We start from the raw sequence: 22,768 nt of genomic DNA, 5'->3' as shown, positions 1-22,768 counted from the left end.
TACGTTTCGAACACATCTTAATTAGAAATTTGTTTTAAACAGTATGTCAGGAGTTCCGAAAGCAGATTTTCTTACTAAGACGGTCTCTCTAACTTATCGAAGTTCTGTGTCTCGACAAGACTGCATTAGTCAAACAAGTATATCCACTTCCGGGCCTGCCGCAGTAATCCTTCGTCCTGCTTAACTATTGATGGCCTGAAGGGTTACACGGACGCTTTAAATATTTAAAACTCCCAGCTTTGCCAATTAATATAAAACCAAAGTCTAATACTTTAAGATTAAGTGCTATTTTTAATCTAAAAGAGATCTGAGTAAATTACTTAATTACACGTCAAAAAAAGCCTATCGCGAAGAGGGAACGTTTATCAAAAAGTATCGTACGAACCCACAGCCAATTACTAGTGTTTTTTGAACCTCCTAGTAAATAATTCGAGATTTAGTATAGTCCCACAAGCTCTAAATAAATTAGACATTAAGCGGTACAAGTTCTAATTATTAATTTAACCTAATTACGATTTTATCGAACCGCTTAAGTAAACTAATCTTCCCGGTTTGAGTATCATGTGGACATATTTAATTCAAAGTTGGAGGTAAGCGATATGTACCCGTCCCTTTTGACCTTAAAAATCGAACTGATTACTTTTTCTTGTCTAGTTGGCTTGTACAAACTAGGGAAATTTGACTTTTATTAGATATACGATATGTACTCGTAATGCCAATTTTTCCTAATCCGTCTTTGAATTTCAAATTAATTCATTCCCTTTGCATGTTTCCAGTTAGAAAGCTCTCTTTGGGAGAAGGAGCGCGGTTTTTCGTTCGTGGTTTTCGATTCACACACACTAATTCACCGCATTCTAAGGAATCTGCAACCTTGTTAGTTATTATTTAGAAAACATGTTTACAAAACCGATCATTATAGTAAAATGGCAGCACCGCTCAGATAACGTTGAATATTTCTGTAATATACCAGGAATATTCAAAAAGGTATGTTTAAACATGTGTATTCTATATACTTAGAATATATTATACCTGCTTTTAAGATATACGAATTTTCAATTTATTCTGAATATTCTTAGAAGATAATGCATATATACCACTTGTGATATTCTGAGAATAAACTTACGGAATATTCTCAGTTTATTCTAAATATTCTTTGTATATGAGATATATAAACTATTTTGGATATTCTGAACATTAAACTGAAGTAAGGTACCTTACCTTGTAAGATATACTAGGCATATGCAAATGTAAATGCAAATTCTGAGAATAAACTTAAAAGAATATTCTCAATTTATTCTGAATATTCTTAGAACATGATGCATATTGCTGTGTATACCGGTCCGTAGGCCAAAAAGACCGTACACAAAACACAAAAACAAACCTAGCTAGCTCATTTATATTTCTCGGAACAAAACTTCTCCCCAGCACAGAGGAGGAATTCGACTCTTTTCTCAGTTAAATTATTAACTTCTACCAGATAGTGGGTTAGACCAAATACCTTAAATTCCAAATCAATCTTAAGAATTTTGATTAAATAAAATGGACCTTGGGCAAGTATCCAAAGAAAACAGTAAATTAAAGGAAATGAAATCATTCGAAAGACAAACACAGAAATTAATGTGAGAATTACAAATTTCAGTTTTAATGGTTACACAATAAAAAAAAACAACAAGGAAAACAAACAATTATTACAAAGATAAAAAAAACTAAAATTAAAACTTAATTTTACTTACATTCGGTACATGTCCAAAACTGCTAATCCCAAATACGTTACACACAAAAAAAAACAACAAAATTTCAAAATTACAAAAAACACTCAAGTCGGCGCCGACCACACCTTAGTGACGCACTTTACTGAAGGTCCAAACTTCCAAAACTGCTGCAACTCAGCTTGCCACTCCGTAAAACGGAAACTCCACCAACTTCCAATGCTGCTGGACTCTACCCAATCCAAACTACTGCGGTAACTCGCCGAAGCGAAAATAAAACAAACGTCACTCAACTCAAAAACTGCCCTGACTGGCAACAAACTGACGAATAAAAACTTCACAACTCCAAAACAAACTTCAAACTTCTGCAGACGTGGATCTGCTCTCATCTTGGCAAAAGGTGATATAAATTTCAACCAAACGTAGTTCTGCGTTGATTCTGGCAAAAAGCTCTTCCTCTTCTCAGTCCGTTCTATTTAAGGTGGAAACTCTTCTTCCAAAATTACAAATTAAAACAGCCAATGATAAGCAGTTGACAACACTAACGTAAGTTAAACTAGAGGTAGAAATTATTTTTATAATCAGTTTTTAACCGACATTAAGAGATAACACGAAATTAAAATACCGGGAAAAATAGAATTTTCTATCTTTTAAATACAATGAAAAGGCGATAAATAACATCCACCTGCCAATTAAATTAAGGGTTTATAATGATAACAGAATAAAAGCGATATAAAATTCTCAGAAATCTACGTTAAATAAAATCAAAAATGAGATTAAAACGTAAACACTACAAACCTTGACCTCTTTTTCGTAACAATAATTTCTGTTGAAGTACTTAACAAACGATACAAAACAAAAATTTAAATTATGAGAATTAATTACATTGAAACCGCCCTTGTCCATTCTAGTTAAGAATCCCAAAATTTCGTCCTGCCAGACAAAATAACACAGCATTATATACGACTTGGGTATTATAAAAATTAACTTACAGAATATTCTGAATTATTCGGAATATTCTTTGTATGAGGAATATGCTTTTTCGGATGTTCTAAACATAAACTTGAAAGAACTGTATCCGTTTCTTCCCAATATTTTTTTAATATGCTCTACACTTGACCCATAACTACTCTACAATGAAATTTTGGAAGTGAATATTCACAGGACATTTATAAGGTTATTAGAAAAGGTATTGTTCTAGTTGATGCGGCTAGAGACTACAACTACCCGTTGATAGTTTAACCGCCTGTGTAAAAAGATAATTCACGAAAAAGAGACGATCAATTTTATTGTATTGACAAACTTCTATTTATTTCAAATCTGTTACATACATACTTGATTACTATAAATGCATCTTTCTTCATACTCCCATCAAAATTACTAAAAGGTAATTTTTAAAAACATTACCAAATTAAGAAATCTAATCTAATTCTCATAATTTAACCTATCTGGTTTTCTAATAACTCGACCAGCTTTCGATAATACCTGTGATTCACCAACATCTTCAGTTTTCAACTTTAATTTACATTTATTTTTTGCATCCAATTCTTCTACGTCTTCACTTGATACCTCCATTGGATACAAGCGTTGGACTGGTCGGATGAACACACCTCGTGACGTTTTCAGTTTTGCAACTCTACAAATACCATCGCGACCACGAATCATTTCTGTTATTCGACCGATAGGCCACGCTAACCGCTTTTTATTATCCGACCCAACTAGGACTACGTCACCAACCTTCAACGTGATATCATTTGTCTTACGCTTCTTATCAATTAACATTCCAATATATTCTTTTCGAAAACGATGACGAAGATCATTCATAAGTCGTTGACGCAACCTGTATCTTTTCTGGAACCCTTTGTTATCCAGCATATCAATATCTGGCACTCCAACTTCACGAACTCCCTGTAGAAACATAGAGGGCGTCAATGGCAGTAAGTCATCATTTTCAAATACGTAAGTTAAGGGTCTTCCATTTATAACACCTTGAACATCACAAAGGACAGTAACCAGTTCTTCATAATTCAAAATCGACGAACCAAGTACACGTACAAGCAATTCTTTCATTGTCCTCACTAAACGCTCAAACCAACCACCGTACCAAGGAGCAGAAGGAGGATTCAGTATCCATTTAATTTTTTGAACAGATGTTTCCTTTTCAATCCTACCCCACTCAAGTCCAGCAAGAAGTCTATTAGCTCCAACGAAGTTGGTTCCGTTGTCTGTATAAATCACAGATGGTCGACCATTTCTTGCGACAAATCTTCTTAAACTCATTAAGAATGCTTCAGTGGTTAGATTTGTCACCAATTCTAAGTGTACTGCACGATAAACAGCACACGTATATAGAGCTACACAAACTTTACTGCCGTCTTTTAGATACATAGGACCAGCGTAGTCAATTCCTATGATTTCAAAGGGATGAGCATCTCTAACACGATTCTCTGGCAATGGTGCCATGATTGGATCTGGCGCTTTTCTTCGAAAACGTCTACACTTCACGCAATTGCGAATCACATGTTGTATTGCTTTTCTACCTTTTAAGATCCAAACCTTCTCTCTTAAGTGGGACACGAGGTATTGAACTCCTGCGTGACACTTATCTAAATGTTCCTCATGAATAAGCGCATCAACAACAGGATGTCTTGAAGGAAGCAGAATAGGTCGAACAAAATAATCAGAATCCTTCCTCATTGTTATCCGTGTTTTAACTCTTAATAGACCACTAGTATCTTTCTCCACATTAAACGGAAATGACTTATTTTTATCTGTAAACACTTCTTTCTGAACCATAAACAATAATTTCTGCTCTGCAACTCTAAGTTCTTCAACTGTGAGAACTATTGAATAAAAATTATTATGCGTACGGCAACGACATATAAACCGCATCACATAACCCATAACTATTACAAGTTTATTATACTTGGAAAACTTACACTTCGTAGGAAAATACCAAGGAATCTCATCCTTCATCACCGCATTAAACGCCGTAACCATCCTCTTCCTCTCTTGTTGAACTTCATCTTCATTTTCGACATATTTATTGATGGGCCATTGTTCAACATCTTTAAGCCAAGCTGGTCCCTCCCACCACTTTGACTCCAATAATGAACGAGCATCACACCCACGAGAAGGCAAATCCGCAGGATTCAAGGACCCAGGAACATGTCGCCATTCCTCTGGTTCAGTGTTTGAAAGGATCTTTTTCACCCTATTTCCTACGAAGGTTCCCCAATTATCGTTACGTTTTATCCAAGACAATGCCGTAGTAGAATCTGTCCAGAAGTAACGATTAACATCATCCAACTTTAATGAATTTTCTACAGTCTGACACAGTCTACTACCAATTTCGCAAGAAATCAATTCCAACCTATTAATGGTTATATCCTTTAAAGGAGCAACTCTGGATTTGGCCATCAATAGCTGTACCATTCCTGTACCGTTGATTTCACTTCGAAGAAAAACTGTGGCAGCATATCCACTTTTACTTGCGTCACAAAATGTATGAAGAGTCCAACTTTGTTTGTTGCCTCTGCAAGCCCAACGAGGAATTTCTAATAAATTGAGTAACGCAATATCATGTTTCCATTTAAGGAATTTTCTCGACACTTCGGATGACACAGATTCATCCCAACCAAGTTTTGAATTCCAGGTTTCCTGAAGTAGTAACTTTGGTACTAACGTCACAGGAGCTAATATTCCAAGCGGATCAAATATTTTAGCTACTTCAGCCAAAATAATTCGTTTAGTGGTAGCTTTTTCAACTCCTTTAACGTTTACAAAACATGACAAGGTGTCAGACCTTCGATTCCACTTCATTCCCAATACATTAGTAACTACTAGCTGTTCGAGAAAATCATCCACGTTACTTTCCCACATTCGAAGACAAAATTTCGCTTCTGCCATTATACGCGTTGACTCGTTCTTGAATTTCATGTATTCTTCGACGTTATCAAAACATGCAACTACATTATCAACATATATAACGTTGTTAATAACTTATCCGCTGTTGACCTAAGATGCTGATCAACTCTTCGCAAATGGTATTCAATAACTGCAGATAAAAGGAATGGACTACAGTTAACACCAAAAACGACACGCTTATGTCGATAAATTTTCATATCTGAACATGTAGAATCCTCCCACCAGAGAAACCGTAGGAAGTTTCGATCATCTTCCTTAACTCCAATCATCAAAAATGCTTTTTCAATATCAGCTGTTGCAGCGACTGACTTTTCTCTAAAGCGTAAGAGGAGGTCAGGAATAAGTTCGAGCAGATTGGGCCCCTTAGCTAAACATTGATTAAGACTTGACGCGCCACCTGCACTACAACATGATGCGTCAAATACCGGTCGCACCTTTGTAGTGCTACTGTCTGGTTTGTACACAGGTCGGTGTGGTAAATAATGACAACTTACACATTCACCTTTTACTTCTTCTATTACATCAAGGTTTAACCATTGTTTAAATACCTGTTCGTAGTCCATGTACTTTCCGTCTGCTTTCAACTTTTGTTTCGCATTTTCTAACCTTCTCTGAGCGTCACTATCCCTTGATACGGTCTGCCGAAAATGTTCCCGCACTTGGTTATCGACTTCGGCCTTTGTTAGCTTTTCACAAGGATCAGCAATACCAATTTTTTCTAAATCCCACAAATTTGTAATTGTGGATGACGAATTGAGCATTGACGTAACTATCATACTAGTAGAAGACCATTCACCACAAGTTTTTACTTTTCCCAAAACAGTCCACCCTAATAGTGTCTCAACTGCAGTTAACCCGCTTTATAATTGATGCAACTTTCCAGTTAGCAACTTCCCATAAATATCACCTCCAATCAGAACTTCGATTTTATAACTTCCCCTACCGACGTCGTTCACTACAATTCCACGTTCATGTAGCTCTTGTGTCCAATTGGCGTTTAATAGTTTAGGAATCCCACCACAAATGTTGTCTTCATCGTATACGTCAAAATGACATTTGAATTTGGAAGACAAACTTTCCAAGTAAAGTTTATACTTTTTGTGCGTTTTAGAAACTGTAGATGCACCTCCAAACAAATTATGGGAAAACGTTGATTCTGTAATTTTACTGTACCCTAATTCTAACGCCAAACTTTTCAGAATATAGGAGAATTGCGCTCCAGGGTCGATAAATGCACGCACTTCCTTAGATGTATTTTTTCCAAGGACTTTCACACGAAGTGTTTGTAGAATTACATCCCCACTGCATACACGACTCGTCATACTCGTAGACAAATTTTCCAAATCCTTATCACCTTCATTGCACTTTCTACTTTCTGAGGTTGTATCACTCTTCTGGAGATCAGGACATAAAATTACATAATGTCTCTTACTACATTGAGTTAGAAAACTAATGGAGGGAATCAAATGCTTGGCCAGACGTAGACCACGGAACCAAAAGTGGCCTCTAACTGTGATTAAAGTACCACACCACTTCCGTTATCATTAGCGTCTCACTTCAGTGGCGTAGAGATATAATTTTCTTTCCACTAATAGGAATAATAACAAAAAAAAAGGATAGAAGGAGTAAAAATACATGATCGGGTAAAGAAAACAAAATAGACAAGGATGGGAAAGTATGCAGATTTAATATAATCATTGATTACAAATCTAAATATACATCGATGTGTTCCATTAGTATAATTAAGGCCAGATTACTATAGCCACTACAACTTGACAACTCCCATTAAATTCATTGTGTTGATCAATAGCTACAATTGATTGGTTGGTCTCAGGTTCATTACAAGTTTTGATAGTACCTACTCCATATTTGATGAACATTTTCCCGTGCAACCTTTGGTCGAAATCACAGTCAATGAAGCGTTGTGAGCACAAAAGTAAATTTCGAGAGCTGTCTTGAGATATATTTACAAATGTAATATTACCATTTTGCTCGAAGTACGGTTCGTTTGGAAAACTACGAAACATAAACTAGGTACCTACAACCTCGCCTACAACATGATAAATGACATGTCTTACCGATGAAAGGAAATGCCCTGTTTCTTCCCTTTATGAGAAATTTTGCATGATACACAGCTAATCTTTCTCAATTCACAAAATTGCGTGTGATAAAAACACTATGCGGCAGTTAGTTATTTATATAAACCAGAGCACAAACCGATCCGAAATTATTAGGTACTTTAAAATGGCAAATTTAATAAAATTTGTATTTGGTGGAAAACTGACAGTGACAGGACCCGCGTTTTCATATGTCAAATAATGTCGGCCAAAATGTACCTTCACGGGAACCTATCCACGCGAGTGGCCTCTATCTGTGGCAACTTCCGTCTACAAAAATTCTTACCCCCTCTACCATTATATTCCCTCCATTAGTTTTCTAACTCAATGCTTACTACATACGATACACTTCACTCGATATTTACAAGATTTTGATCTATGACCAAATCGTAGGCAAGTAAAACAACGTTTTGTCTCTTTAAGCTTCTGTTTTCTGTCTTCTAGCGACCACCCTTGTGCGATGAAACAATCTTGAGTATCGTGACTCTTTTCACAAAATCCACAAGAGCTTTTAACATTTCCAGAGTGTAGTTCCATTGCCGTAGGAATTTTCTCAACTTTTTTCTGGATTACATTTTTTACTTTATTCGAAGGATTTGAAGCCAAACCAAAACCTTCTTGAGCCAAGGAAATTCGTTGTTCACCTTCAACTTCCATACGTAAGAACTGCATCAATTTATTCAACTTATTTGTGGTTTTGTCAGCATCCTTCCCTTCCACTCCGCACTTCTTTGCCATGCTTGTAATATATTAGCGGGCAGACAGGACTCCACCATCGGATACAACATTGAGTCATATTTGTCTGAAGTTACTTTTAACGACTCCAATGCACGCAAATGACTTTCCAACTGGTCATAAAGTTTTGACAAATCATCCTGTTTTTCAGTTTGACTGACATTGTGAATAATTAATTTTAGCATTTCACGCACATAAACTTCAACCAAGAATTCTTCTCTCCCAAACCTCTCTTTCAACGCTTTTACGGCTTTGGGATAATTCTCTGCAGTCTGCGGATAACTACACACCAATTCATGGGCACGGGACCCATCTACCATCAATTGTACCAAAAATTGAAACTTGTCACTGTCATGTATGGTAATGTCTTCGTCTATCTTTTTAAACTGACTCCAAAATCCTAACCACTCTTTGACTTCTCCGTTAAACTTTTTGTAGTTAAATTTTGGGAATTTAAAATTTCTTTGATTACCCAATACTGGCAAGTTCTCATTTTCAGTTATGGATTTGCATTTTCCATCTCTCAGCACTTCAAACACTCGCCTTGCTGTTTGAAACATTTTCTTATATTGAGCGATATCATCAAATTCTTCATTTTGTTGATCATCGTCCACGGTGTCGTCAAGCATTTGGTTTTTGATCGTATCGTCCAATGTTTGCAATTCCCGATGAGTATCCTCCAACATTAATACATTCACACGCATCTGATCCAAATCCGGAATAGTATTTTGGCTTTCAACATTTATGTCATCACACAACTTCTTCAACTGCCGCCTGACAGGACGACGCGCTCTCTCTAATCGATTCATAGGTTTTCAAGTTTTCGAATTGTCCAACAACTCACAAATCACGTCGGGGTCACCAAAAATGTTCTAGTTGATGCGGCTAGGGACTACAACTACCCGTTGATAGTTTAACCGCGTGTGTAAAAAGATAATTCACGAAAAAGAGAATATTCTATAATCGATCAATTTTATTGTATTGACAATTCAACTCATGTATAAAAAATCGCATAAGCCGCAGTGCAATTGTCACTTTGACAGCGGCAAAAGTTACCTGCAACTTTTCCAGCGACAAATGCACTAGTGGTTTTTTCACTTATTCATTTTCGCACCAATTATCGCATTATCCTTTCCCATATGATTAGTTTGACGTCTGTCAATAATTGACTAGTTTGGTGAATTTCTTGTTCGTTAAATTGTCCTGCCGAATTACACTCGAGGTTTGCATTTAAACCGAGCAAATTTGGGTTGCTGCAATTCAAATCTGTTTCCTTTTAGCAATTGAACTCGAAAAACTGTCAACCTAAAAATGCTCCACCTTCGGTGTCGCATTTTTATTAGTTGACAGTTTTTCTCGTCTAATTGCTAGGCAACAAATTTTCATTACCTTAACAACCCAAATTTACTCGGTAAAATACAAACCTCTTGTGCAATTATAAGTGACAAACTGCTATTTATTTCAAATCACATACTTGATTACTATAAATGCATCTTTCTTCAGGTATGTTAACTATTCAATACAATCCTCACATGTCATTTAACTTATCCACATGCCATAACTATAAGGTGTATTAGGGGCATTGAGTAATACCCCCCCCCCAATTAGTCTCATATTCCCAATTATTTAACATGGAGATGGTATACACGGCACAATATCGTACTAAATGGAAATTTTTGCAGTGGCGACTGGATCTGTAAACTGCATATAAGCATTGAATAAAAATAGTGTTTTTATTCAATGATATAAGTTAGGTTTAACTTTGTTTCATTACAAGTGCATAGTTTACGACATAATAAAACTAATGTTTAATTCAAAATATGTGTCTAACGAACTAGTTAATAACATCCAGGGAATATTGCAATATACTGTTCAATACCGAAAAATCAAGGAATATATTGAAAGTGTGTTCTCAGTATATTCATTGCCGAATGTCATTTAAAAAATCATGCCAGACGAACGTATATATTCATAGAACATTCTATACGCTATAGTTATTTGGAATATTCACATACCTTCTAGCATGTTAAAAGAATACTTATTTTAAGAATATATTAGAAGAATCACAGAAAAATCAGTGCGATCTGTTCTTTTTATTATTGGTGGGTTTCTTGTTCATAGTAGAGCATCTAACCTCTACGTGAAACTTGTCGGCAGACTTGTACCAACTTTCTGTACCAAGCTTGCCCTTCGTTAGAACTTAGAAAAATTGGTCTTAGCATATTTGCTTTCAAAAATTCCCCGCGGAGAGAAAGTTTGTCGCTAGCAATACCTAATCCCCGAATATTTGCTCCGGCAGAATATTCATATCCAATACATTCGCCCCAAATATATCGTGCGCGATGTTCGTGTTTCAGAATTCACTCTCGGAAGATTTATTACCCGAGAAAAGCTCGGCCTGGGATATCCACTCCCAATGTTACATGTACGTTGAGCGCATGCAACAAAATTACCTTTAGGTAAGCCTGGTAAGCCCAGGGGAAGTAGAGATGGGTCGGGGCTCTACTTAGTCTTATAGAAAATTTTCCTTTATTCCAAGTGTCTATGTATCAAATTTCATTTAAAGGCTTCCATAAATTAAAAAGTTGGCACTGCGCATGCGCAAAATCAAATTTTGAAACTGTCGTTAGATTTTCATTTATTCCAAGTCCCTATGAATCAAATTTCATTCAAATACTTTTATAAATAAAAAAGTTTGCAATTCGGTCTATAAATCGTCGAGATGCGAAAAGGACACTGTGAATTTTTTCTGTACCGCTTACAAAAAGAGTTATTGTAAAAAAAACAAAAAACCGTTTTTTACATGTTCCATAATTTCACACTTTTGCCGTTTATTAACTATCCTAGAGATCGTTTATAATTTTGTATTGCTGTCTGTCGTTTGTCTGTTGGTCTGTCCGTCTGTTCCTTTGTCTGTCTGTCTCTCTATCTGGCCGTGTGAACCCTGGTGTGAACGATAACTTTGTTTAGAAATGTCCGTTAGTTATGAACTGAATTGCATGAAATTCAATATGGGCATAGCTTTAGCCATATAATACGCAATGCCAAAAGTTGAGTCGAATCGATTCAAAATTCACAGTGCCCTTTTCGCATCTCGACCATTTATAAACCGAATTGCATACTTTTTTTCTTATAAAAGTATTTGAATGAAATTTGATACATAGGCACTTGGAATAAAGGAAAATCTAACGCCAGTTTCAAAATTTGGTTTTTTGATACATAGGTGCTTGGAATAAAGGAAAATCTAGCGCCAGTTTAAAAATTTTATTTTGCCCATGCGCAGTGCCAACTTTTTTTATCTATGGAAGCATTTAAGTGAAATTTGATACTTAGGCGCTTGGAACAAAGGAAAATCTAACATTAGTTTCAAAATTTAGGTTTGCGCATGCGCAGTTCCAACTTTCTTATATAGAAAAGCATTGAAATAAAATTCTTCTTATAAACTGAAATTAAAGTAGCACGTCAAAAATGGATTGCCCATGTGCAACGCTATCTTTCATATTTGTGGCCGGATTTTTACGATTTTAACAAAAGTTGCATCTTACAAATGGGAAATGAATGCAAGTGGAAATGCGCTTTATGTAAATCGTTTACGATTACTTTTTAGCTTGTTCGTTGTGGTTTCTTTCTTACATTGTGTAGCACAGCCCCGAGACGAGAACGAGAAGAGATTTTTTGGATTAGTTACTTCCTTCCCGAGTTACTACTGATTCTGTGCGAGGAAAATGCGCTTTCGTCGGTCGCAAGTGACCACGTTTTTAACTTGCTGAATTCGGATATTCACGTTATGGGAGCGGTCGTACGAAAAACGTCTCGGAAAATTTACCAGGATACATTCGTCTTAAAAAAAAGATGCCCCTTCATGTTTGTGCGTGAATTTTTTTTAAAGTGGTCCCAAAATTTAAATCTTCATTCATCAGAAATAATAGTTGCAATTTGAAAAACTGAAGTTTTTGACATTTTTTTATGGCTGACTTTGAAAAATCGCAGCAGACCTGAAAACTGTTTAGCGCATTTCCACAAAAATAAAAAAAATACGCTATTGTGGCCACTTTGTCCGTCCGTCCGTCCGTCTATCCGCTCGTTCGTTGAGACGCTACTAGTTCTTTATCTTAAGAGCTATGGTTCTACTTTTTTCGCTATTTGGTTCGTTATGGTATCGAGGCTTGCACCAAGAAAGGAATTTTTTCTGCGTTTATTGCTAAAAAATTTATTGTAAAAAAACCAACAAACCGTTTTTTACATGTTCCATAATTTTACACTTTTGCCGTTTATTAACGATCCTAGAGATCGTTTATAATTTTGCATTGCTGTCTGTCGTCTGTCTGTTGGTCTGTCCGTCTGTTCCTTTGTCTGTCTGTCCCTCTATCTGTCCGTGTGAACGATAACTTTGTTTAGAAATGTCCGATCGCTTTTACATCTCCGTTAGTTATTAACTGAATTGCATGAAATTCAAAGTGGGCATATAGCTTTAGCCATATAATACGCAATGCCAAAAGTTGAGTCGAATCGATTCAAAATTCACAGTGCCCTTTTCGCATCTCGACCATTTATAAACCGAAATGCAACCTTTTTTATTTATGAAAGTATTTGAATGAAATTTGATACATAGGGACTTGGAATAAATGAAAATCTAACGCCAGTTTCAAAATTTGGTTTTGCGCATGCGCAGTGCCAACTTTTTTATTTATGGAACAATTTAAACGAAATTTGATACATACGCGCTTGGAACAAAGGAAAATCTAGCGTTAGTTTCAAAATTTAGATTTGCGCATGCGCAGTTCCAACTTTCTTATTTAGAAAAGCATTGAAATGAAATTCTTCGTATAAACTGAAATTGAAGTAGCACACGTCAAAAATGGATTGCACATTTGCAACGCTATCTTTCATATTTGTGACCGGATTTTTACGATTTCAACAGAAGTTGCATCATACAAATGGGAAATGAATGCAAGTGGAAATGCGCTTTTTGTAAATCGTTTACAATTACTTTTTAACTTGTTTATACTTTCGGCGGTCACGCAAACAATTCCTTAGACTTTAGATTCGATTATCAAAAGGAGTACTAATTTATCTGAAACGGTTTAAGAGATATGAATTTTTGACATGTCAAAAATTATGACAGATATTATATGGTAGGTTCTACAAAACCAAGATGGCGCCACGTACGATTTTGCGGTTCGAATGGTCGATTATGGCTGTGAACCAAATTTCAAATTTCTATTTCAACTGCAAGTTTTAAAACTCCTAACGAACAGGCTACGTGAATCTCCCTGTAAAGTTGAAGTGTGACAATCGTGAATGGGGACCGCCAATTCTGTATTTTAATTTGCCCTACTGTAAGCGAAACTAAAATCCAATCACGTAAAGGATATAACAAATATTGAAAGCCTTTTATGTGGAGGAGCGGGTTTAAAAACTGCGTTAGAAACGACCCATAACTATGGAATAATGTAAATTCGTTTTTACGAGCGAGTTGTTCTTAAGCGCACAACAAAGACTATTTCAGCATCGAATTGACACACAGGGTAATGTAGCATAAGCAAATGTGCAAAACAAATGACGAGCGTTAAGCGAATACAGTCGCGGCTAACCGCGATCGAACCTAATCAGATAAACTCAGTAGGGTAGTTTCATAAACGACGTTAATATAAAATAATGTTGCAGATAGAGCGAGAACGATGGCTAAGATGTATGGTAAAAAATTCAGTTAGTGGAAAGGGGTCGGTTCCTTTATCATTGCACGAATCGACAATTTACTTCCGGTCGGTTGATCTTGTCACTTCCCTTTGAGAACTGACTGCTTCATTTAGATGCCGACTAAGTTAACTCCATACATGTAACATGCAGTAATGTGTCTAATGTTCTGTAAATCATGCAAAATAAAATTCGGTTCGTGTTTGTTCCATCAATCCAAAATGTACAGCACCCGCACGCGCTCTATATCAGATTATCAAACAAGAGTTTGAATACATTAATTGAATGCAGCTTTTCAGTTATACCATAAAGACTTCCCTCAACCAAACAACTTATAATTTATTTACCCACCCAACTATACAATTTCAGTCCAACTCTCGATTCCTGTTCGGTTTGCAGATTGATCTGACCTTCAGAATTCTGTCACGCTTTTCATCGAACCTTATAAATCAAAATGATTCAATACCTTTTACAACATCCATGAATATAATCGCTTGTCTCAAGCAATCAATTCTCTTGCAATAAGAACAAATTCGGTTATCAACCAAATATTAACTTTTAGTAACAAATTGTAACGCATTTCATTTTTCAGCATTGGTAAAAATGATTCAGGATTACTACTCCAAGAGGGGCTTTAGATAGGCGAGTAAAGCATGAATGAACACAAAATTTAAATTTGAGCTGTATGCCTAAATACTATTGTTACTTTTCGCACATTGTACCTACACATCAGCTGGGTATGGGTTTTCATGTACACATTTTGAAACACTACGACCCTTGTACACGTTTATATCGAATCGATTTCACCTTTTGCATGCATTTTCTATGTGCTAGCTCTATTTTAACAATATCCTTTTCACATTGCAATGCAGACCCACTTTTTTTTTCTTTGGACTGATATTTATTTCATGTTTGCATTTACTAGAAAGAGGATCAGATATTTAGTGCAACGGTGACCACTCTGTCCAAGTGAGTTGGCATGTATAATGCTCGCCACGAGAGAATGCCGGTCACAGAACACCCCCGGTCTACACTCGTATGTTTTTCATACTTCTAACTACCTATTTCTCGGAAATATCTTAGGAGTGTACACATCTCGGCGTATATTTCGTTACAACAACGTTAGTCGCATATTTTCTTGAACCGAAAGTACCGACATTGAATTTATAATGGTACCGACTTTTCGAGAATGAAATGTGTGGATTTTCCTGACGACCTATGGAATATAGGTACATATGAGTTGTAACGAGTTTATTTTCTGCATTGCGAAGAACTCGTTATTATTGTTCACGGTATTATTACTTGTCGGAGAACCCCCGTAACATGTAAAGCGGTTTCATAGAGGGCTCCATCTGTCGATGCAATGTTACATACCCTAAATTACGCGCGTTTGTGAAAGCTTCAACCAAAGGATAGGCACAAGTCAAAGAAATGTCCTGCATTTACAGAAAGCGACCTAAGAGGATTTTTATTTCATCCAGATGACAGTTTCAAAAATCATATTTGAAGTATCATTACTTAGCAACTTTAAAGCACGTGTGTTTTAAAGGCCTTTTTTTCGCACGCATTTGAAAACCGTTTAAAACGGAGATTATGATACAGGTATAATAATTAAAGGTCTGTGTGGTTTGGAAGCTCGACTGCTATGCTAAGGGTTCAGGTTGGGTCATGGATATTTGTAAATATGGGTATGGTAGAGCAGCTTAGACTGAAACCCCGCCCACTTAGAAACAATGAAATAAAATTTTAAAAAATAAAAGGGTTCTTGAAGGACTAATTACCTTAAAATTAAACTGTCTTATTGACAGATAAAGGGCTCTTAGAGGCACGATTGCTTAAGGTTCTCTTGACCCAGGTTCGAAAGCGCAAACAAACAACGGATGAACGAACACAAAATGTCGCCACTATAGCGCAGCTAATGTTGGAAAATGCTGGAAAACTCTCAGATACAGTGCCAATCGTATCAGCTAAAATACCAATACAATACCACGGGTGGTATTTAATGCCGCTTTGCAAAAGATTGTGAGAAATGTAAGCTAATCTTAATCCAAAAAATTTGCAAAAACTAATTTTTGAGGAAAACGATTATTATTGCGGATATGCCCTTTTGTAAATCGTTCACGATTACTACCTACTGTAACCTGTATATTGTTGAAAGTAATTGTTAATCGCTAGGCTGTAAAGCTCCAAAGGAAGTGCATTGCCGGGGCACAGTTATAAAAATGTCTACCTTTCTGCTACAGAGACGCGTTTAATTAATTTAGTTAAAGTATGTCCGTTAGAGCGCGCTTCCAATGCTAACTGGCAAAGATTTTAAAATTTCACTCTCTTATTTTACTATATCTAAATATACACGCTGCAATTTAGCCTCTTTCGTTAGATCTACCCGCAACCACACGTCCGAAAATGTAAGTGAAGTTAAAGAGTATATCACTATTGCTCGAGGAGCAAACCAAAAGCGCATTGTCTTTGACAAATAGTTAGAATTCGCAAAATTTAAGGAAACCATTTAATAGGAAACAACTTCTAATAACATTAAACATACTCGCAGATGCAAACGACAATTCCCAAAAGTTTAGTTGTTGAAGTGACCACAGCGTAGTATATAGATTCAAGTTCTAGTAAACCACACACCCGCGCTTTGGACTAAAACTGGACAAATCGTGCACAGATGTTACATGTTTTATGCTTGTTAGCAAACAAAACTTATGCAATTTGTCAAAATTAGTTTTCGTTCGACTGATTCACTTCGGATTAAGTACTAATTGTTGTAATAAATTGATCTGCAATATTGAGAAATGTGGCGCGAAAGAGCACCTTAACGAAAACACTTAAATGGGCAGCCAGATGTTTATTTGTTTTAAAAAGTTATTTTGGATGCATAAAATTAGGCGCCCTTCTTTTGAAAGTAGACATAGGGAAAAACAATACGCCTACGTCTACTTCTAAATAAATATCACTGTATATAAGTGTTCCATTTTAGGCTCGCATCAATTAAACATATTTGCCGGTACTTTGCCGAAAATGTAATCATTTGTTGGATTGATAGGTATGAGGTAAGTAATTAAAAAATTTTTTCTTTAGGTTATCGATTTCGCTACCTTTATTATAGCATCTTCGGACCTTTGCGTCAAATTAGTTAAAATAACGCAAAGGCCCGAAGATGCTATAATAAAGGCAGCGAAATCGATAACCTAAAGAAAAAAACTTTAATTACTTACCTCATACCTATCAATCCAATTAAGAAAATTACCTACTATATGGAGACATACATCAGGTTGCATATAATGAGGGAAATCAATTATATAGATGAAATTAACGTAGTTTCTCAGTCATTGCTTTCCGGCATTTTAAGTCAGCTTATGGCCGTTTGTACCGACAAAGTTGAGCGGAGCTTACCTTAAGCGTAGCTTAAAATCCATGGTAACCATTGTCGCAATAATCGCCGCCCTGGATCTTAAGCTACGCTTAAATTTGCCGGTGCAATCGGCGACTAGAAAGAGGTGATGAACTTTGCAGAAAATTATTCATTCTGGTTTGAGCCGTGGCACTAGTAAAATTCTAGTGTTGATAGTCAACCCAACAGAGTCTCGTTTTGGAATCCGAAGAGTCAATACGAGAGTTTGCGACGTTTTATTTAGCGGCCTTTAGAGCCCCAAGTAATTAAATCCGTTCCAAAGTGTCCATTTCTAATACGGATTAATGTGACAAAATTTTCGCCAAGGGACATTTAGATATTCCATTGTCAAAGTTCCCACAATTCACAATAGTGTGGAACTTCAGATACATTGCTCGTACTTATAAGCAACGTAGTGCCACTGCGTGAATTAGAAACTTACACCAAAATCCCGTATAAAGGCAAATTGCAATAGAGAAAACACCTTTTAATAAAAACTACCTTCGTTCTTATATGTGAAAATTAATCAAGCTGAAAAATTTGCAAAAAGGGTTTCCCGCACACTAAACCTGGAAATTACAAATAAACATTTCAAAGCGAGTTTATGTTAGTAGTTAGTGCTCGTTCTTCTTATCAACCTCCAAAATTTGTACTCGCCCAATCACAACCGAAATAAATCATCTTATACCTTCTCCAATGTGCGAAACCACCCCACTAGCTGTATAAACCTTCAGGTCTCCAGGGAGAAATCACTCACATAAGGTTAGTTATGCGATTGATTTGTAAACCTAAATCAGCAGCTTTACGATTATTTGAGTAAATAAATATTTGACTTATGAATTATTATCATTAATCTGTATATTGTATATTTTTGTATTTTCGTCTAAAGAAATCTCTGAGTTTGTGACCAGTTTTTCCAGACTTTGTATCTGTTCATGGAATCTAAGCTAATTCCAATTAAACCTCAGATTAAAAGGATCGAACTCAGTAGGTTTCCAATTTAATAGTTATTTACATAACAGTCAGGAAAATGACACATTCCCGTCGAGGAAATATTGAAGTGCGCGGGCCGAGTACTTTAATTTCCGAGTCAGGGTATATCATTTTACTGTTTTACGAGTTTTGTATTAAATTTCACCCTGTAACAGTTTAGTTATTCTTATTCAAATTTCAAAATTACCGCTTGCTACGTTAGGCAGGATATAGGTGAGATGGCGTCACTTGTACGCGTGCTTCTTTCCTCGCGCAGAATCGCGTAATTTTTTTCACTTCATTTCCGTTTTAAAGCCAACGAGGTTGTACTTGTTGTAGAGCGTGGCATTGTGAATTCTTCTTAAACCAGTGGGTAATATTTGCCATCATTCACGTAAAATCTCTGGCAATTTTACCGTTTTTATTGGCGTTGTCGAGTAGAGTAACTCAGAAGCCGTTTTCTCCATTGCGAGGCTATATATCTGGTTGAAGTTCATCGCCCTACCTACATGTAAGTGAAATGGCGTTGGTTTTCTTTTACGTTATGTTATCTAAAATTCTTTCAGATTCACAATTTGAGGTTGGATAATTTCCATATTTCATTGATTTAAGTATTTTTCATTACCCTCCTGACGATTTCAGGTATGTTATTAAAAATCTCGTTAAGGGAGTTGTACATCTTCATTACTTTTAGGGGGTCCATGTAGTAGACGAATTCTTGTACCGGTCAATCCATGTAGTAGACGAATTCTTGTACCGATCAATCCATGTAGTAGACCAATCCTTGTACCGGTCAATCCTTGTACAGACGAATCCTTGTAGGTAAATGAATTTGCATCTTGCGAATATTCCGGAGTACGAACACCTGTTGATTGCCGGCAGCTATCCGGCGTACCACCGAGTAGATAAGCGCTAACACCTAAACGATACCGGGAGCGACCAGCTGATGGTGGAATTTTCGGAAGATACGATCTTTTACACAACCTTTTTTTTTATTTGCTTCAATACCGTTAATCTAGTGTAACCTTCCGACGATTTATGATCGGAGCTTTATATTTTGTTCGCATCTAGTGTTTTGAGGTCGTGGCTCTCTTCAAGAGCAACGCACCTGTATTTAACGTATGGGTAAACGAGCCGGCTACGAGTAAGCTATTTTTGGCCCTTCTGGCTCATATAATCGTTCCGAGCGTTGTAGCTTGGGGTTTGTTTTTTTGTGTTACAGAACTGGAACTTCGAAGGAGAGCTCTTTCTCGGAGAAGACAGCGTATGTGTTATTCAAGGTAAGATTTTTAATTTACTTGTACCCAGTGTTGCCTATATGAGTTGTTATTCGGGTTAACTTAATTCAATCTTTGAATCCATTGAAAGCTTAACTACATTTTTGCTCGATCATTGTTGTAGGGGTCTGGTAACGTAATTATTAGGGAAGTGTTCATGAATTTATTTGGGGATTATTTTTTTGTCATTTAAAGTATTTGTTATTGTCGTATTGAAGATACATTTTATTTGCCGATCCTGCACCGTTTTGTCAGGATTAATAAATCAGAATTGCTCGTAGTGAATTATTATTTGGCTCTCTTGTGTTTTCCCAATTTCTATACAGGAGAGGTCAGAATTTGTGCAAAATTGGGTGGCGCTCAACTAATCATTTCTAGTAACTACCAAAGATCAGAACTTATGTTATATGCCCAAACGAACAACCCGCTGTGGAAGATTCTCATCTCGAGCCCTTCTTTTAATTAAGAATCTGAGCTAGCTGGCCGTTTATGCGGCGGGGTTTGAGTTTTACAGCGCCGAACTAACCTCACGTTATAAAGTGGCCTTCAACGTGTGGCCTGGGCATAATTTGTTTAAATTTAAGTTTTTGGCCTTATCTTTAAATTATCTCTTCTAAATTGAACTTCGTACTTGCAACTTATTTTTTATTTGTGGTTATTACTGATATTTGTGTATTTCTTGGTATTTAACAGGTACCTATATTGTGTTATCTTTTTATATTTGTATTTTGAATCTATTGTGTGATCATGGCTATGGAAATTAACCGATTAAGAGAGACTGAACTCCAATATGAAATTGAGATTAGAGCGGGACAAATGGGGAGTAATATGAACGAAAGTCGTTTAATTCTCAGGAAATTGTTAGAGTTAGAGAAAGCACCTGGTTATGTTGCTCCAGAGTACCCTTTTACCTTTGCTCAGGATTTAGCTGCTCTTACTGAATTGACAGTGATCCTTCAGAATAAGATTGACAATTTTGATGATGCTTTTGGGGGAGGTTCATATTTGTCAATTGTTACCATGCTAGCTCATGCCGACAGACGTTTACATAGGACTCGCACATTATTGCAGCCTTCTGCTGAACAATTAAGTAAACTTGGGGAATTAGTTGGTTTATTTCGACAATTAAGAGCTTCACTCGATAACAAAGCTTTTCATTTTAACGACTCAATTATGCCTTCAGCAACTGCTGTAGTTTCTTCTACACCTACTAGACGTACTGCAGAACTACAACCAAGATTATCCGTACCGAGTACTCCTGTACATAAATGGGGATTAAAATTTTCCGGGGATAGTAGAGGTGAAACTTTGAATTCATTTATCGACCGAGTTGAGCGAATGGCTCGTGCTCGTGGAGTAGATCATCCAACTTTATTTGAGACCGCCTACGATTTATTTGAAGGTACTGCGAACACCTGGTACAACATAAATTCTCATAAAGCTACTTCATGGGAGCACTTAGTGCAATTACTACGAGATGCATTTCTACCACCACACTATGAGGAAGATTTGCTCGACGAAATTAAAGCTCGTTTACAGGGTCAGAATGAAAAAGTAGACATTTATTTTGCAGTAATGCAGGGTTTATTTTCACGACTAAAATTACCACCTCCAGAATATGAACAAGTCCGTTTAATTAAACGCAATTTCTCACCATTTTATTTGACTAAATTAGGTCCTAATGTTCCTCAGACATTAGATGAACTTTTAATTGAATGCAGACGTTTTGACGATATCAAACATGATTTAGACAGACACCATGCCTTACGCAACCGAACATCATTACCATTACTCGAACCGGGGTTTAGCTGTCCCACCAGTAGTCGACAAATGTCACCACGTCCACCTATTTATGCAATGGAAACTCCAAATTCTCCTTGCTTTAATTGCCAAAAATTAGGTCATCATCGTGTTGATTGTCCTGAACCAAGGCAATTATTTTGCTGGAAATGTGGCGCACAAGGCGTTACGGTGCGCAGTTGTTCTTTTTGTTCGGGAAACGCTCCGAGAAACGCTCATTAAGTCGTCGTGACGTTTCTTTAGAACAGGCGACAAAAATTTTGAAAATTTCTTCCAAACCTAAACTTGACTTTTTATTACAGCATGTGGGAAATGACTTGAGACCTTATGTCCAAATTAAAATTTTAGACATTCCTTTTTTGGGATTATTAGATTCTGGCGCTTCACGTTCTTTTATCAATTCCGATACTTTAATTCAATTGCAAATACTGAATTTCAATTTTGTACCGAAAGTTATTTCTTGTACGGTAGCAAATAGCTCCGATGCACATTCGATTGGTTACATCACTGTGCCAATTACCTTAAAGGATCGTACTGTGCTGTTAGATTTGTTGGTGATGCCTGATTTGGTTACTAATTTAATCCTGGGAGTAGATTTTTGGGATAGGATGGGTATCATTCCGAATATTAGCGATGACTGTTGGCATTTTACTTCTTGCACACCAACTCAACCTAGTGTGGCCATAGTGGAACAGTCTCGTCTCACTGATGAACAACACCATTCTTTACAAACCCTCTTAGATCTGAAATTTTCGCTCATGGGAGACAAGCTAGGATTAACCCCAGTAGGTAGACACGAGATACGCCTGGTAGAGGGCGCTATTCCTATTAAACAGCGGTACTATCCAGTAAATCCGATTAAACAGAAAATCATTAATGACACCATTGATGAGATGCTTAGGGACAGAGTCATCGAACCATCGAACAGCGGATGGGCTTCACCTGTCTGTCTGATTCCCAAGAAAGACAAAACCTATAGATTTTGTGTGGACTATAGGAAACTTAACTCTTTAACTGAGCGCGACGCTTTTCCTTTGCCCTATATCAATACCATCTTAGACCAATTACGTGACGCTAAATATCTTAGTTCCCTGGACATTAAGTCAGCTTATTGGCAAATAGAGGTTGCTGAGAATT

General features: G+C 36.6%; 3 protein-coding genes across 3 annotated transcripts; all 3 read right to left on the bottom strand.

Annotated features, from left to right (window-relative positions):
• Positions 1-3,134: 3,134 nt before the first annotated feature.
• LOC116168078 lies at positions 3,135-5,618 on the bottom strand. The gene is made up of 2 exons (XM_031483732.1): positions 4,649-5,618; positions 3,135-4,552 (listed from the first exon to the last, which is right to left on the bottom strand). Exons 1-2 carry the CDS (start codon positions 5,616-5,618, stop codon positions 3,135-3,137), a joined length of 2,388 nt encoding a protein of 795 aa, XP_031339592.1.
• Positions 5,619-5,677: 59 nt separating this feature from the next.
• Positions 5,678-6,412, bottom strand: LOC116168077. The gene has a single exon (XM_031483731.1). The coding sequence runs from the start codon at positions 6,410-6,412 to the stop codon at positions 5,678-5,680; it is 735 nt and encodes a 244-aa protein (XP_031339591.1).
• Positions 6,413-8,433: 2,021 nt separating this feature from the next.
• Positions 8,434-9,297, bottom strand: LOC116168076. The gene has a single exon (XM_031483730.1). The coding sequence runs from the start codon at positions 9,295-9,297 to the stop codon at positions 8,434-8,436; it is 864 nt and encodes a 287-aa protein (XP_031339590.1).
• Positions 9,298-22,768: the final 13,471 nt, after the last annotated feature.

Source organism: Photinus pyralis, unplaced genomic scaffold (assembly GCF_008802855.1).
Source record: "Photinus pyralis isolate 1611_PpyrPB1 unplaced genomic scaffold, Ppyr1.3 Ppyr1.4_LG4, whole genome shotgun sequence".
Lineage (NCBI taxonomy): Eukaryota > Metazoa > Arthropoda > Insecta > Coleoptera > Lampyridae > Photinus > Photinus pyralis.
Note: the sequence above shows the minus strand (reverse complement) of the source record. Positions and strands in the feature narration are given on the sequence as shown.